The 19,276-nt window shown below is 36.3% G+C and overlaps 1 protein-coding gene and 1 non-coding gene across 2 annotated transcripts in view; one reads left to right on the forward strand and one right to left on the reverse strand.

The window, feature by feature from the left end:
• The window catches only part of LOC140149668 (insulin receptor substrate 1-B-like), a 138,377-nt gene that overhangs the window by 22,327 nt on the left and 96,774 nt on the right, over window positions 1–19,276 (forward strand). Inside the window, exon 5 of the mRNA XM_072171747.1 lies at window positions 11,253–11,492. Within this exon, the coding sequence (XP_072027848.1) occupies window positions 11,253–11,492 (240 nt within the window). The remainder of the gene's footprint in view (window positions 1–11,252; window positions 11,493–19,276) is intronic.
• Window positions 15,755–15,828, reverse strand: Trnat-ggu (transfer RNA threonine (anticodon GGU)). The gene has a single exon. It is a non-coding gene; the product is annotated as a tRNA-Thr (tRNA).

A 19,276-nucleotide genomic window follows, 5' to 3' on the forward strand; every position in this document is an offset into this window, starting at 1 on the left:
TTTCCCCCATATCTGCAATCTAGAATTTCCGACTTCCGACTGATTGCTTTTCATATCACAGATACTAAAATTCATGATGATATTTGTGCAACTTGTAATATTGATGACATTAGTACATGCTTCAAATATTTAGTGATATGTTCAAGTACAAGTTAACAAAATTGGCCATAATTCAAAAGTCAAGATACAGCAATTAAAGGACTCAATTGCTTGAAGCTGTTTAGACATAATTGTCTCCATCACTATACTGTCATATCACAAAAGGCTGCCTTGTGTGATTTCTTATTATTGTCACCTAGTTTTGATTTATTACCATCTTATGTTCATGAATAAAAAAGCATACTGATATAAAATATCAATATGAAATACAACAACGATAATAAAAATCACACAAGGCAGCCTTTTGAGATACGAGTGTGTGATGCAGATGATGGATGATATGTGGTTATTAGAGGCTGTGCAATAATTATGAGGCAGGGAGTGGTAAAATTTCCAAACAGCCTGCCCAAAATTTGCTTGCCTTCCAACTCTCGGAAAAATTGCAAGGCCCCATCTTGGCTGGCCAAAAAATCTTTGCCCCCACCCTGCACATGCCAAATTTTTAGGATCAAATTTGCAAACCTATGGGACCGTTCACAAACACTTGTTAGGGGGGCCTGATGCAAAATAATGTCATCACAAAATTTTTCCCAAAATTATGGGTCAACCCCATAGAAAAGCATATAAACTCAATTTTCCCAGGAAAATTTGGTCATTTGTTCAGTCCCCCCCCTTAGGAAGGTCAAACATTTTAAGGCCCCCCCCCCTTTTTAAAGTGTTATATTTACATGGATGTATGCCTAAAATTGCTTACCCCCTCTCGGCTTGCCAAAAATTGCTTGCTCCCCCTTTTACCCTCCCCCATGGCTCATAAAATACTGCACAGCCCTTTGTGGTCTGCTACAGAAAGGAAGAAGTTGACTGGAATTTGTGCATCATTAATTACTACATATTTCAATGCTCCAATTTGCCAACTATTGCGTGGACTTGATTTATTGCCCGTATTGCTAATTATAAAACACTCTTGATTTATTTCAGGGAAAAAGTATTTCCTGTACAGGAGTCTTGTTTTTGTAATTGATGAATTCCCCGGATGAATTAATTGAATCAGAAGGAAATATGGCTTTTTCCTACATTCAATACCTCATTAATATAAGCAGCAAGTGCGATCCAATCACAGATAATAACTTTTAAATACGCGGACGCAAATGCAGGTCATTGAAAAAGTATAATGACGCGTCTCGTGACGTAGTTAAGCACGCTCTACAATGACCGTGTTACGTGGCGTGTTACGTGTTCGTACAATTTTCGCGGACACTAGCCGCCTTATTTGGACATTGTGTGATAGCGTGATTGGTCGCTAGCGGTATTTCCTTAATGGGCTATTCGATTTTTTTTACACAGAAAACGACAGATAAAGTTACAATTGTGTTCTGTTTTCAAATTAAAAGAAGAAAATGTGACGTAAATTGAATTGTGAAAATTGAAAAGTGACGGGTATGAATGAGGTTAATGACTTTGCATCAGTTATTTTTCGGGTATTGTGAAATATCTAAACATTGTGCTTTGGAATTCGGAATATCCCTCGGGGCTGCGCCCTCTGGATATTCCTCGGTTCCAAAGCACAATGTTTAAATATTTCACAATACCCTAAAAAAAACTGATGCGCAGTCATTAACCTCTAATTTAGAACTACTGGGCTACATACATTGTAGGTCCACACAAAATATGTGATTTTGGAGGCTAAAAGATGCACCTTGATTTTCCGTAAAAATATGTGATTTTCCATCAAAGAAGCAAAATCAAAATTATTCATAAAATTCTTCTATATAAAGTGACCATGACAGGCTCTTAAGGAAAACATGATTTCTTAGCATGAAAGTTCATCTATATTGGTAATCCATAAAAAGATTTTAACTCTTGATCTCAGTACAAAAATATTTACCTCTGAGGTAAAATATTTTTATGAGGTAAATATTTTTGTATTGAGATCAAGAGTCTTTCTAAAATTGGTTTCTCACTGACATTTTGTTTCTAAAATTGTACATGTTTGTTTGTAGAAGTGAAAGCTCACGGTTTACATCAAGGCTGATAAAATAAGTGAGACCTAAAGGAGTTCATAACCAATCAGAAAAGAAGAAAATAATGAGGAAATCCATTTGCAATTAAGAGCCGCATATTATCATAGACTGCAGCATATTATTGACTGTGTACATGATATTATTAAATTTCTTGGAAACAAATACTTTCTTGTTGTTATTGGAAACAAATACTTTCTTGTTGTCATTGTTTGCCAAAATTGTTTACTTCCTATGTGTACATGCAGGTGATGACATTCATGTAGAGTTCTTGTTGAGGCCATATCATCAGAGGTGTATATGCTAGATCAGTTGCAGTAGCAGCACTACGTTCCCAACTGATGCCAAACACACAATCCCCCAGATCCTAGATGGCTTGTAAGATCCCATGACATTTCGGTGATTTCTATCACGATCAAGCATTGTCAGCCATCAGAGATCTTGTATACTGTGTTCAGCCTGCATGTGAAATGCTCTCACTGCCTGTGAATATCCTTACTATCAGGCCTCATGCCATTGCCAGCTTCAATAAGGAGGTTAATTCGCTGGACGCAGGTTTGTCAGCAGTTTATTGTAGAATTGTGAGATTTCAGCCCAATAATGATAGCCAGAGTTGTCATGTTTCTTCTGTGCTTGAATTTATGTTGATTTTTGGACATGTTAGATGTGCACTTTTGAGGTTAGCAGGTACGGATATTATCAGTTTATAATATTTTAATATATAAAATACAACTTAAAAGTGGTATTTTGAATTTTGTTGAAGTTTTCCGCATAATTAAACATGTTTTGATGAATCCAAGTGTGTGAAAATATCGGATCCAAACATAACACTTAATATTTATTGGTCTTGCAATGAGTTTTAAAATATTGGACTCGACTACTATATTTTAAAACTCATAGCTCGACCAATAAATATGGGCTCCATCTATCTAAATTCATATACATAGGATAAAAATTATGCACCAAATGGCTTCATTTTGAAAAATTTCCCACTTCTAATCCCTCTTAGACACCACTACATCGTGCATGCGATATGTGTAGCGTTTGCATGCAGCTCAAGTATCAACAAATAATCAGGATAAGTGTGTTCCACTTTCCAAAATACATGGATGCCTTTCAGCGTGTTGAGATACTGCCCATTCATCTCAACACACAATATTCACTTGAATTCACTTCCAAGAGTCGGAGTACAAGTATTTACTCACTAGTAGAATGCAAATTTGTGTTGATATTTTTGGAAAGGGTTGATATTAACATTTCCATTCGAGCAATTTTGAAATTCTACCGCCACTTATACCTAATAGAGCTTGAAATTTCAAAGATGTTGAATTGAAAATTTTAAATTTCAACTGAGCACAGTTGAAATTTCACACATCAGTGGTTTCGTGCAACAAAGATTACTCTAAATTTAGCAGCATGTAGACTGATATTGGACTCTGTCATATTGACATAAGCTTAAAAAGTTACCTTTTAAGAGTCTGAGTTGAGCAAAGACGTAGCTTGCATTACGGCAAGTTAATGAAGACGCCGTAATGGCGTCGCAAGCTACGTCTTTGCTCAACTCAGACTCTGATAAGGTAACTTTTTTAGCTTACTCTAAATTTGTTCCCCATATAGCCAAATGATGAACTTTGTCGCTGCTCATCCCTTTTTGAGGGATTTTTTATTATTCATTTATATAGTCAATATGAGTTTGTTTTTAAATAAAATCATGTGATTTGTGCTTGATAATTATTTTTCTAACATACAAGTGATACAACCCATTATGTTGTGATTGCCAGAGACTTCTTTTAATGCCAAGATATGCCAAAAAATGGCGAAGTCAAGGAAACCATGAGAAACAGATAACAGGCTTCAAAACAAAAGATCTCCTTGTTTTGCTAAAACGTTTTTAAACAAAAGCAGGTATAAGTGGTTCATTTTCATTTGATGTTGAAGCTAGCTATGCCGGTGACCCCATTCACAAGAGAAAAATTCAATTTGATTTTGTCCACAAATGCAATTGTGGCAGAGGATTACTTCAATTGATTCAAGTCGGTGGATGTTTACACTATCAGTAAATTGAAGTCGTCTTCATGAAAATGGGCTATTCCAGTTGAACTCCATACACCGAAGACATGACCTTAATCTCCCATGCAGGGGGTGCAGGCCTTGCTGTCTAGATTTTAAAGGCAAGTGGTTAATCACTCGCTAGCATGATGCTAGGCGAGCGGTCGAATTTTCATAAATATCACTTATTTGGATATAAGAGCTTCGGTCTTAAAAGGTGCTTAGGCCTATATATTAATGTGTGTGAAGCGCGCTAAAATCTTTCACTTTCTCGCCTTAATTGAGGGTTCACAGAATCGATTAAATGCTAAATTGGCTGATTCAATGGCTGATTTTGGGAGATTCGCAGCGAGTGATATTTAGTGTCTATGGTGAATGGAAAATCACTCACTAGAAATCGAGTTTGGGCGAGCGGTGGAGAGCGATCGCTCGCCTCAAACGGCAAGGCCTGAGGGTGTAGATTTCAAATAGAATCACATTCAGGTGACCCCATTTGAAATTTACACTCCCTGTGTGGAAGATTAAGGTCATGTCTTCCACACATGGTGTATGGATTTCAACTAGAATAGCCCAATTTGAAGTCAACTTCGATGTTTATTTAGCGAACACGCGTGAAAAACACAAATTCAATTCAACTGACTGTTTATACTAGTACTACATCCAAATATATCTAGACCAATACTAGAAAGTATTAGAAATTTAGAAAGGTATTTATTATTTCTCCTATTTAGAAGCAATTTAAAAAAATGAACACTGATATTAAAAATGTTGTTGTAGTATTTTTGCATATATACAACATTTAAAAAATGTTTTAATGACCTGTTATAAACCTAGAAAAAAGAAAAAGAAAAAGGAAATGGCCTCTAAGTGCATCCGGAAACAAAAAAATTCAAGGGACCTTACGTTGGCCCCTGGACCCCACATCATTTGACGCTCCAATCGTTACACTCGCTGGGCTCGAATTGGATCGTATATTGCGAGCGCCTGTGGTTTTAAATTCCTGGCGCCGGGCCTGTTGACAAAACATTTATCACCAAATATGACCAAATTTTGCTGAAAAATCAATTTAACTATAATGTTTACTAATATAGAGAGAGACTGCTGATGACCGCTTTCATCTGATACAAACAGTACAGGTCATGTTAGTACCTGGCCTCAAAGTTGTAAGCATACCTATTCCATTTTGTTTTATCCTCCATTATTCATCTAAGTATAAAGTTTGGCTATGTGCCCGATAACTTTCTGTGACTCAAACTTGAATGAAGTATTAGTGATATGATAACGGTTAACACATCATGATATCAAATAACACATAATCTCCCAAGTAATTCATTTATCAAAATTGAACACAAATTGAATTGGTAACACAATTTCTCAATTATCCAATATTCTGTGTATAGAATATAGTTGGTATGATTATGTTGAAATTAGAAATTAACTAAATTTGTAATATAGATCCGTAATATTATGCCACTATATTACCTCAATCCATACAATGTCAGAAATCCATTTTTTAAAATGAATGCCTAGAAGACGACATGCAGCAAAGAGGAAATTTATAGAAATACAAGCTAATACATTTATCATAATGCATGAAAAGGAGAGCGTAAGCTGTGAAAACCCATTATATAATTGTACGATTAAAAGCTAACAGAAATACTCGGGTGCATTAGTGTTTATCAAACTTTTTGTAACCCGAGAACTTGTATGTTTGAGGCTGTATGGAAATTGCAAATATACAAAAACAAGTTTTTTTTAGTATAAAAGGGAAGGGAGAAGCACATTTGAATTTGACACTGTCATTGCTTGCAATGCATACACATCACATCCGATGGGTGCACGGAAATAAATGCTTCGTCGCAATATGCCAAGATTCTACCTGGGTAAAGTTTGATCCCTTGGATTTAATCAGCATTTGAGGCATCTGAACAAACATAACAATGCAAGAAAGAAAAATACACTAAAGGAAAGAGGAAAGCGGGGATTTTGTGGATGAGAAACTGTTGCGTATATTGCTTAGCTTAGATTCATTTGACAAGTTGAGTCTTGCTAGTAAAAACATTTTTTAGGCATGTTGTTGTTGATCATATTGAACCATATATTCTTTTTCTATGTGTGTACCGTGTTTTCTGCAATATAACGGATAACAAGTGCCAACAAACATGTACTTCAAACCAGTTTAAAAATAAAAGGAAAAGTGAACTCTAGCATCATAATTAATTTTGTCTACTACAATGTACCATTGATAAGCCATATTTTTTCCAAAACCAGGAAATTCCCCCCAAGAAAATCTGGAAATGTTGAAAAAAAAAAGATTTTTATTACATTTCCAAAATTGGATGATGACATTTCGTCATGAAAAGAGCAAACATTTTATTTAGGGAGGGAGTGATACCTCCTGGCCTATTCCCAGGACTAGCTTCCATAAAAGTTCAATGCCGCGTTCGGCGGTCTGGCCAAGGCCAGTTCAATTTTTAGGAAATTTAGAAATTGACCACTTGAATTCCAGTACACTCCTTAAATTCAGAACACTTGACAAGGTGACATATAGATAGAGCCAATCAACCATCATAACTACAGAGATCAAATAAGAAGATTCATTTATCCCCATTCAAAGGGAATATTTATTGACTTGGTTTTGTTCATATTGATATCATTTGTGATTTGTTTTCAGGTATAGTGCCCCCCTCCCAGACAAAAAAAAAAAGAAAAGAAAAAAAGTGCCCTCTGATAAAAAATGAAAGAGATAAATTCACCCTGAAAAAGAAAAAAAAAATCACCCTGATCATGGGCCAAAATAGTATAAAATACAAAATATTTGCCACTGTAAAGTCCTTTTCATCCTGATCGGGGGCAAAAATAGTGTAAAATACAATTTTTTGGTGCGCTACGCACGCACATCAAAAACGGCATCACAAACGGCATATGTGACATGATCTGGGGGCCAAAGACGGCAAATTTGAAACTGGGATAAAGTTAAAAATATGGAGTAAAAACACAATAAAATACATACGAAAATAGACAGCAAAACACAATCAAGACATCAAAAACTTTAGAACCAATTATGCTAGACCTTTGGTGTTTTCAGTAAATGATAGCCTATTGTATGTATAATGTAATAATTACAGTAACTCAATTTAAAAAAATGCCTCCTTTAGTCCTTTGGCCATTAGTATAGCCGAAAATCCCTCTTTTCTACAGGAGCACCATCGGGAAATTTAACCCGATTTTAAAGTTTTTTTCACTGACAATTCACCTTCAATAAACGCCCCTTTTGGAAAAATGCAATGCCCCCGGGGCGTTTATTACAAACAATACGGTATATGTATTTTATGGTGCAACTGAATTTTTTTTGTCTTTGCCTCCCAGAAATTTTATTTTGCCACACCCCCACCCCTCCCCCCCTATGGGACCAAGAAAGCTGGCAATGCCCCTGACAAAGTGGTACCTTATTTCGGTTCTACATCTTTTTCCACATTGCTGGTAATAAATATCAAACAGTCATAATATTAGCAGTCATTATTGATTGGTTTCAAAGGTGTTTGACTGGCACTAGCAAAATCAGATACATGTAGCACCAACTTTAGGTACCTATGAATACAACCTTCATGCACATTTTATACTGTAACTCAGAATACAATTTGCCGACTTTACGGCTGGTTTGTGGTGGACGGTCACATTTACTGTTTGCTGTTATTTAGGTCAAGAGAGATGAAATTCTTAATCCAATATCAACTGCTGCAGAGGCTTGTATAGAACCATACATATCATCTAGTATGAACCTCATATCTGTTTAACTATTCTCTCTATATGAACACCTCTTTTCTATATAGCTTTATAATCGGATTCCTTTCCGTCTTTTCTAGTATCAGCCTTCAAAATAACTGAACACACCAAGACCCATTGGTTCGTATGATGCCTTTGTGCCATTACTTTTCCCATATTTAAATGTTTGATTTTCTCTGAAAAAGCTACAAGTCCTCAGGCATGACCTAAATCTTTTAAACCTCATTTTGTTATAGTGCACATTTGTCATGGTCTAGTCATTCTGGGAACTGGTGACCAGGACAACTTTGCCATTTTACCCCTGTTTGATTTTCTCTGAAAAAGCTCTAAGTCCTTTTAACCTCATTTTTTTTTTCATTTTGGTGCGCATTCATCATGGGAGCCGGTGATGAGGAAGGCTTTTTTGCCCCCTTGGAAATTTTAGCTGGTATACTGCACCGATCAGTGAGTGCACATTTTGAAGCAATTATCTACACCTGTGGCCCAGTTAGATCCAAGCCTCCCCTCAGCACCATTGCCCGGTCCACACAATTATGGATCAATCGGCATAATGATAGTATCACGAAGATATAAATTGTTATTATTCAAAGATTGTGTTATTGAGCTTTGATTTACAAAATATTGTCATACTGTGTAGATTGGTAGAAAATTAGATTAACTTATTGACTCTGAGTGTTCCAATGATCATGATGAATGTACTTTGTGTGCTATCTAATCAAATGAGGTCATAAGTAGCAAGCTGAAATTTAATCTAGATACATGTAGAAACTGGTAAACATATATAATTTACAATACATTAATGGGTGATATTTGAATATATAGATAGCATAAATCCCAGGTCTTTACAAAAAAACCTGGGATTAATGCTGATAAGAGTGGGTGATAAGTAAAGGTAAGCCTGCCAGAAGTACACAGATTTTCACAAAAATTTGTGATTTCCCACCTAAAACGCAATTTTTTTTTAAATTACCAAAATATTACAATTTTGTATCCATCCAATATGATGATGGCGATGTGATAAGACGTACGTTGTTGGAGCTCCAGGAAAATGCCAAGAAATTATGGAAAAATCATCCCAGAATTTCTTAGGACTGAGCCGACAACTAAACCAAGTTCTAAATGCTCTGGATACACATCACTTGGAACCAGTTTGGACTTTAAAGGAAACCAGAGGAAATATTCGTCTGGATATAGTATGGAACAAACCGCAGTTCAAATTTCCCGCATCATCTAAACAAAGGAACCAGCGGTAGCGAAAGCGACCAAGCAATCAACTTGGGTTTACGGGCGAGGAGTGAGGAGACTAAACCAACTACTTCCCCAGGAACTATCGCTACGACTACGATTAAAGAAAAAGGTACTGTTACTGTCGGTAAAAAGCACGAAAAAAGGAAGAAAAGAAAGTCACCATCAGCTAGAAAGAGAGATAAGGAAAGATACAACAAATGGAAAGAAGGAAAGAAACTTAAAAATGTCTCCACATCGTCGTCAGATTTTACTGAGACAAAACCCCCACCTAGTAATGATAGCTGTAAAGACATGAACCCGAGATATTTTCATCTCATGTAGAACTGAATCTGAGGAGGACTGAAGTATAGACAAGGAACCCGACAAGGAATTGGAATTGGATTATCCTTTTACTCCCCGGTCTTGTTCTTCTGACTGTAATGAAAGACAAAAGGAGGCATTGGAAGTTGAACTGGAAAAAGAAGCTGAGCAGGAATATTTAGCTGAACCTAACGCGACTAAATCTCTTAGCTTCAATCCAGAACAACTAAATTGAGTTGCTTGATTTGTATCAAGCTGTTGAAAGAGAGGAATATGATAGTGATGAAATTAATGAAGCTATCTCACGCAAGATGGTGCTATAACGCTAAGTGCACCTAAAGCCAGAAACCCAAGTTTCTGGAGGACTTAAAAGGTGCACAAGGTGTAACATAGCAGCTTATTGCAGCCGAGATTGCCAAGCAGAGCATTGGAAAGCAGCCCATCGTTTTGCTTGCAGAAAGAATCCATAATTTTATTGTCTTCTTTCATGTAAACTCGCTGAACTGCAACTTTATCACTTGTTGTTTGTCATAATTTGCATAGTATTGATTGGTGGATTTTTGTGATTTCGTCAGTTATATTGATTTGTGGTTTCGTCATCATCGTGCTTCAATTGGTGAACGTAATTTGTTATGTACTGGCACAACCTGTGAATTTGTAAATTGTGCTCAGTCGTGACCATCTGTGTACATGTTTTTGATGTAAACTACTGATGTTTTATCATCAGCTTTCTACACCTTTTTGGTGGGTGCGCCTGAAATAAAAGGCGGGAAATCCTTAACTGAACTGAACTGAACTATGGCCAAATTTTGTAACTTGTGTTCACTCTATTATCTATTAAAGATATTAAAATGCATTGGTTTTGTACACATTTCTATATCTTGAATAGATTCTAATTTTTTGTTTTAGATTTTTTTCCCAAATTCAAAAAATGCATTTGGAACCAAAATACACAATGTTAAGGGATCTAAAATGAGCGTTTATTGCGTTTCGACAGTATTTTTGTGGGACATGAGAGCACCTCAGACCTATCGAATTGCATTCTGAATACTGAAGCATGTCTTTCTGATATCAAATAATTTTCATTTTTGAAAATCACAATATAATACAAATTTTATGACAAATTATAAAAATTTGATATTTTTCAAATTTTTGATATATAACAGTCCTCGAAGTAAATTATATAAATCTAATGATATATTCTTAAAGTGTATGTAGCAGGGAGGAAAAGCCGACGGTCAATTGAAAATTTTGACCTTACATATTGAAGATATGGATTTTTCCCAAAAGACCTAATTTTTTTTTGGTGTTTTGGGAAAAAAATCCATATCTTCAATATGAAAGGTCAAAATTTTCAATTGATCGTCAATTTTCATCCCACCTACATACACTTTAAGTATAAATCATCAGATTTATAAATTTTACTTCAAGTACTGTTAAATATCAAAAATATCAATTTTTAATGATTTGCCATAAAATGTGTATTAAATTGCTAATTTCAAAAAATGAAAATTATTTGATATCAGAATGCAATTCGATATGTCTGATGTGCTCTAATGTCCCAAAATAAATACTGTCCAAACGTTCATACCCCAGCCCTTAAGGTGATTGAAAAAAATTCCTTTTAGAGGGAAACTTAAAGCATCTCTGTACATTTTAAAAATTATACCCAGTTCCAAGATTGTTATTCAGTAGTTTGTGCATTATAACTTCAGTTTTCTCAAATGTTTGATCTTATTCTCTCTTTAATAGTGCCATGAGGTCAATCAGCGCACAAGAAGAAATGCGCCCTCGCAGCCAGAGCGGAAGCAGCACTGATGGCAAACCAATCACATCCAGTCGCCGACAACCAACCACCTTGTGTCCATCATGGCGTGCACGATGTGATAGCATGCCAGTAACAACCAGGCCAGCCAGGACCTCATTATCAAGGCTAGGTAGCCATGAAAGTGATGAAGGAACAATACCAAAAGAAGAAACAAGTCCTTCCAGGTATACCATACTTGTTTATAATCAAAATTTGCTCTACCCTGTTCAATTAATTCATCATAATTATGTGTTATGAAGGTCCAAGAGCAGATTTTACATGGACTTGCCACATTGCATCTGTAAAGTGTGCTGAGGCTTGTGGATCAACGTCTAGGCATTGTGCCTGTGCATAGCGCACTATAAATCACTTCGCTTTTTTTTGCATCTATACTATTTTCCGTCTTGGCGAGTCGGGGGAATCAACACGTTGAGGCAGCTGTTTCGTGCACGTATCTCAGAATATTGAAACATGTGCGTGTGGACCCCACTGATTTCAGGGAATGCTAGTGATTCGAAGCTGGGCCCAATGAAATTCACACTGACTGGCCAAGGTGAAAAATGGTATAACTGCTCATGTATTATTGATTAGGCTACGTAAAATTTAAATTTTGTATCACATCCTCACCATTTTGGAAAAGTGAGGAGGGACTGAGGTGTTTTTTGTATTTTTTTTGTTGCTAAATTGACACAAATACAGCAGTTATCATGTAAAATTGAGTTTGCTAGCAGTTTTATTGAAGATATTCATCAGGAATTCAGAAATCTGATTAAAAGGTTTCATAATCAATTTTAAAGAAAAACTCTCTTGTTTTCCACAGTTTTGGCAACATATAGGAAGGATTGCCGAAACTGTATGGAAAACCTGTGAGTTTTTCTTGGAATTAGACCTAGATCCAAGTTTTCTCCTTGAAGCATCGCCAGACAATTTATCAACGCACACACCGATATTTGATTGACAAGGCAGTGAAAAAAAGAAACTTGTTGATTGAGTGTCGGCTTGCTGATAGTGACTCCTCACCATCTCCCGTAGCAGCTCTCATGTTGGAATACTTGAATAAATTGGAATGCAATCCGTCCTTATGGTTTATGCATTCCTATATTATACTTGATAATAATTGTTTTCTAATGATAAACTAGATATCTGGCTATGCATACGCTATTACCCACTCTGAACCATTTGCTTGTGATTTCTACTTCTGGTGATGAGGGAACATTTTTGTGCAGAAAAAACAACCCCATTCAGAGCAAACATGCCTTTCTTGAGGTAGCTTTTGCTATTTTCAAGTGAACTATACCATCAGCATTGAGCCGCATACACCATGATGGTATGTACATATCAGTACTGTTGAGCTTGATTTGTAATCTGCACAATGTCTTTTGGTTGCGTTGTCTGAGGAGTTATATTTAGAGTTGTTTGTCAAAAGTGATCTTGTACATTCCTGGTGTGCCTGCCGCATTTGCGTTATCAGCATATCTAATCAAGCAATATGTATACATTAGCTTTGCAGTGGAAATAGAGAGGGAAAACAGTTGAGAGATGTGTTGATAGCTTCTCTTTCAAGTTGTTTCAGTAATCAAAAAAAATTCAGAATGTGTTAACATTGCTGAATTGAGAAGGAACAGAAGTGAGAGATTTGTCGATAAAAGCTTCTTTTTGTAGTTAATTCAGTTATCATAATTTCAGTATGTATTATTGAACTTTGCGGTAGAGATAGAATCGACCTGAAACATGTGCCGATAGCTTCTCATTGAAGTTGTTTCAGTGATCAAAATTTAAGTATGTATACCTTTGCTGCACAAATAGAGAGAAAGAGAGAACATAAATGAGATCGAAAATGTATCGATAACTTCTGTTTCTAGTTAATTCAGTTATCAAAGTTTCAGTACATGCATCCATAGCTTTATAGAGGACATAGAGAGAATAGAACTGAGAGATGTGTCGATCGATAGCTTCTCGTTCAAGTTAATTCAGTAATCAAAATTTCATATACAATACCTATTTGACTATCAGAGGTGGAGCTCCTGGACCTGCAACCACCAATGCATGTTTCACCAGGAGGCTCCCAAGCCAGTTAACAAACCTCGTTCTAATCCCAGATTGCAGGCTCCAAAGATCTGTTACATCCAATTACCTTGTTGAGATACTGAGATCAAACCTCATCAGCTACCAGAGATCGCTCTTGCCATCTGTAGTCCACATATGGAATGCTCTTCCTATGCATATCCCTGCTATATCAGATCAGGGCTTGCTTCATTAAGGAGATTAATACATGTAGATCACTTCTTAACAGCTTCTACAAGATGTTAGTTTCTTGCTGGTAATATCTAGATATGCCTTGACATAAAACAAATCTTATGGGTAGACCTTTATTTTTGCCTCCTCAAGCTAAATGTCATAAATATTTTGTTTTTGTTACTGGATCATGAAATCTCATCAATTCACCTATGTTACTTGCTTTTGCCTTTATCAATTCAAACACTTGTGTGGTGTTGTGGTATTAGAAATGTTAACTTATGTTTGAGCAAGGTGTGTGGTTTTGGGCTATAGTGACGTTCTGGTTGGCTATACTACTGGTTCCCTGATCCTGTCCATCCATATCTTTGTGGGTCGCCTTCTTGCTCTTGAATTTGACAGTTGACTGTTTTAGTATTGCAGAGCCAATTGGTGGCATTTTCATCAGGTTGCCAAAGTATCCCATTCTCTGTTCATTGATGAAATCTACTGTGGATTCGATACTACTGTCCTTCTTAGTTCTAATTTTGTCTTCCTATTTGCATGCCAAGGTATTTGAATTTCTTGGTCTGCTGTAGTGTTTTACCATTTATTGAGATGTCTGTTGTGCTTGTTGTGCAGCTCATGGCCACCATTGTCTGGAATACTTTTTTCATTCCATATTTTTCACATGGCGCTTTTCCTTTCAGTGTGGATAACACTTTGGGTCATCAGGCAATAAAAGTTCACTGATATTGTATGGAACTTTGTTGACTTTCCATATAAACAAGAAATAGGGTGGGAGATAAGACACACCCTTGCCTCACTCCTGATGTCACTTCGAATGACTGTCCTTGTAAAGTACCATCACATTTTTACGCAACCGCTCTTTGATGCCTTACTCTGAAGCATTCGTTTGTCAAATGCAACAAAAGTTAATACTTGTCTGGCAATGTTGCCTGTTTCTAAACATAATTTGTCTTGAATTTTCTCAAACTTTATCGACATAGAAGAAGAAATCCCCTAATGAACTTCTTTTGACCATTTGAAATGTTAGATTTTAGAGATATATATCGAAAAGAAATTGAAGAAAAAAGTGATAAAGACTATTACCTTGGGATCTCAACTGATGAGCAGCAATTTTCAGAACATTTGTCATATTGGCTGTTATTAAATCATGGTAATTGGCGGATCGGGTTACATTGCTTACCCCGACTCTGTGTGGGTGGGTTTTTGTAAACACCGGCGTCCGACTCTGTGTGGGTGGCAGTAATTAAGGACACACACATCTGTGTTTCATCCATTCCACATTCAAGTATTGTAGGTGTTATTATCAATTGAAGGGGCTATTTGATTCCACACAATGCATTACATGTAGTTCTTCTGCACAGTCATGAAGATATCAATAAAACGTTTGTTATGTTATTTGGACAATGGTTGAGGTCTAAAAGTCTACAAAAATTTCCACCAAAGCTATAAGATGATCTATAGAATCAGTTATAATTGAAGACGGGGCAGGAACTGTAGATGTCTGCTGTGGATGGTCCTTCCAGATCCACAAAGGCATAAGAATGCATTGTAGCCATTGACTGCATTATTTGGGCAATGTAGCGTTAGGTCAAGATTTTCTCAGTTATATTTGCTCTCGGGCTATGGAGGACCAAAACAATTTCAAAGATTTGTTTTTGAAAGACAAATACATCTTGTTTTGCTATGTTTACTGCATATTTCGGACTGTGTAAGGGCCAACCAATGTTGGTGGGGGGGGGGGGGCTCAAGCTGGCCTGCGGGCCGTCTATCATGGAGAAGCCTTGGATAGTAAAAACTTGTCCATTGTAAAGCAAAAATATGTGTGTCTGCAGTTAAAGATTAAAAAGGATGGGTCAGTGTCCACGGTTGCCGGTGTTTACATTGTGTATGTGTGGAAGTCAATTATGGTCTGTCTTGTGTTTTGAATTATAATTATTTCAAATCAGTCCATAAAGCACAAGAAAAGTAGTGTTTGATAAATAACATACTTGTAATCTCTTTTTGAGCACACTTTTTTTGTAGACCATAATTCTTCAGAGTCCACACCACTATAAAGTAACCTTACAGATGATGCAAGAGCAATTGTGCCTGTTGAAATGGCAATAGCTGCCCTTGGCAAATGGAAAAAGTATAAATTGAATATGAGCAAGGTTTTTAAGTCAAGTCAACACATACATAAATGACAGCCAGTGAAAAAATTTCACTGACTATCCAGGATTTGAACCTGGGACCTTCGGATCACCGGACCGATGCTCTACCAACTGAGCTAATAAGTCAGATGGAGAAGAGCAGTGATGTTATTATCTATAGGCCTTCAGTTCAATACCCGCCTCTATCATCTTCTCATCCAAGAAGCTTTAAGAAAGAGGTTTGGAAATCATTCCAAAATTATTTCTCCGTCTATAAATTGAATAAAAATTTAAGTTTTGGTGTGTAGTGCTCAAATCATAATAAGGGCCTAGATTCCAGGACTATTTGAGTTGAAATTATCTTCTTTGTGTCGTTTTTGGAAAAAAATAGCATTGTGAGATATAAATTTGGTTAAAAATATATATTTTATATAGTAATAGGTCTGGGTGCTTACAAAAGATTGATCCCATTCAACAAGTTGTATCTCAAAATTTTAGTCTCCCATATTCAATATTTATACCTTTTTTCATCTTTTTTCATGAATACCTACATTTTCATCTTAAAAGAAAAGGTACATTTAAAGCCACCAGTCACTTTAAAGCTGAGAAGATGTTTCAGTAGATGTCATTTTACACAGTTAAGTCTACAGGAGACTGTATTTAGTGGTGTCATCAATTACTTATGGCAGCTATTGGTTATTAACTTGCTGAAATGCATTGACCTACTTTTTTCTCTGTCCAAATTGTTCAAGATGAAAAGACCACGGTGCAATAAAATCATAGGGGAAAAAGTCAGCGTTCTGTTTCCATATCCTACCATCACGAGTACAAAGCACAAAGTCAAATATTACATTTAGTGAAAACATGCCGGTGCAAATAATCTTGGTCGCGAGAGAAGAAGATCCGGGAGAACGAGACGAGACAAGAAATTCTAGAAACGTGTTTGTTGATCTATCTCTTACGAGTTTGGTTTGAGTCGGTGCTCAAGTGAGATCTTATTGAAAACAAAATCCTCCAACATGTGATACAGTAGAACTTGGCTGCTACCGGTAAAGCAAGCCAAACAAAATCTGTGAGCACTCAATTCAGAGATGTCAAACCACCCACTTTTTAACCTGATTTTCTGTGTGAATTTACTATGAGGAGAAATTGGACAGAATTGTACAACACACAAGTATGATAGTTGTTTTTGCTGAACCATGAAATGGTATCAGCCTATAAGAGTGAATGTTACTAGCTTACTTACTAGCTTACTTACTAGCTTACTTACTAAGTTACTAGCTTACTGACTAACCATTTGGTCAGAAATGAACATATCTCTAAATGCCACGAAGGTATGACCCCATGAGTGGTGTCATATGAAAGAGGAAAACATAAAGAATATAATAAAAATATTTCCAAACGCCGGAGGTCATCCAGGGGTCACAGGGGTCAAAAAAGGTCATTTTAACTGAAAATGCTCCGATTGAGCTTAAATTTAAATGCAATGATCCTTGTGACATTCTAAACATGTTTCAAACAATTAAAAATTTATTTAAGGTCATTAAGGGGTCATAAAGGGGGTCAAAGGTCAAGGTTCTCAAAATGCTCCAATTGAGCTGAAATTTAAATGCAATGATCCTTATGACATTCTTAACATTTAAAAAATATTTTCAGATTCATTTAAAGTCATTAAGGGGTCATAAAGGGGTCAAAGGTCAAGTTTTCCAAAATGCTCCGATTGAGCTGAAATTTAAATGCAATGATCCTTATGACATTCTAAACATGTTGAAAATATTTTAAAATTCATTTAAGGTCATTAAGGGGCAATAAAGGGGTCAAAGGTCAAGTTTTCAAAATGCTTCAATTGACCTGAAATTGAAATGCAATGATCCTTATGACATTCTTAACATGTTTTAAATATTTTAAAATTCATTTAAGGTCATTAAGGGGGTCATACAGAGGTCAAAAGTCAAGTTTTCAAAATGCCAGCTTCTCACGATCAAGGTATATTAAAACGGCAATTAATGAAACAGTCTTATTAAAATTAATACTATCCTGCACAGTATTGCTGCTTGATCAGATCGTCACAGTCATCCGCCTAACTTACCTCGTGCCCTTGCAAAGGGCACAGTTGCTCTAGTTTATTTTATATTCTTTACTTTTCCTCTTTCATTAACACCACTCGGGTGGTCATACCTTCGTAGCATTTCAAGATTATGTCCATTACAGACTCCGGGTGACAGTGGTATAGGCCTACCACAGTATACTGCCAAAGCCACATGGTTCAGCTATGGTGCGGTTATCGCTCTAGTTTTTTATGAAATAATGATGTTGTGATCACTCTTTATCATATTTATAGACCTTTTCAAATGAAAGTGTTCCAAAGATGGCTGCCGTTTGTTTTTTGGTGACACAGTTTATAATAATATTTACTCCCCATTCCAGAAAAATACAGCACTAATTTTTTGGGATTAAAAAAATATTATCAAGTTCTGCCAAATGAACCATACATGTAGCTCAATCCTTATCACTTATTTAGTTCTAACTGGAGATATAAAAAAAGGTTCACTATTTTACAAATTTCTTAGAAAAAGAGCTCAAAACATACATTTTGAGTCGAGTCACAAAAATCAAATCTTGATTTTTTTTTAATGCCGAAATTTTGCTTGAATTTCCACTTTTTTGTGTTACTTTAAAAAGTAAATGGTTGGTTATAAGAATGAAACACATCTTTTCCAAAAATTCGAATGCATCAACTGAAATTAGTCTTAGTACAAGTATGCTGTGACAATCAAGCCCAATCTAAAAACAATTTCCAAAAATTGGCCAAATATAGAGGGCACGGTGGCTCAGTGGTTACGGCCTTGGACGCATAAGCTGAGAGCTTGCTCGACGTGCGTGGGTTCGTTTCCCCGTCGCACCACCGTGTTGCGCCCTTGGGCAAGGCGCTTTGCCTCGCTTGCCTCACCCCACCCAGGTGCAATGGGAAGCTGTTAGGGGTAGTCACATTCGTTGTACTGATGGACCCTGCGCCACTTGTAGGCTGCAAACGTGGTTCCGACATATTCTAATGACGGCGGAATAAATGTAAAGCGCTTTGAGGCTGTTTACGGCATAAAGCGCTATATAAATATCTACATTTATTATTTTTTTTATTTTATATTAAAATTTGACTTGTATTGTTAGTTAGGACTAAAGGATTATGATTTAGCTATGTTTCATTTGGCAAAACAGGATCATTTTTTTAATCCCAAAAATTTAGTGCTGTATTTTTCTGGAATAGGGAGTAGGGTCATCACGCACCTGTTGGGCCTTGCACATACGCTAGTTGTGTTTTGCATACAGGGTGTCACTGGCGAGCGCTTATGTTTGCAGGTGTTTGTCATCATTTACTCCATGCTTTTAATATCCATGTTGACTATAATGTTGGCACACTTTGTCGGTATCAATTACAACTCGGTGTTCATCAGCTCAATTTTGCAATCAGTGCATGGGATCGGAGGGATAGGATTACAACATTTTAAATTAATTTCATTAATGTCATAATAGGATGTGTCCTTGTCATTCAATCTGTCGACCTAATCAAGTATGATTATCCTGTATTGTGTCTTAAT

Source organism: Amphiura filiformis, chromosome 4 (genome assembly GCF_039555335.1).
Source record: "Amphiura filiformis chromosome 4, Afil_fr2py, whole genome shotgun sequence".
Classification (NCBI taxonomy): domain Eukaryota; kingdom Metazoa; phylum Echinodermata; class Ophiuroidea; order Amphilepidida; family Amphiuridae; genus Amphiura; species Amphiura filiformis.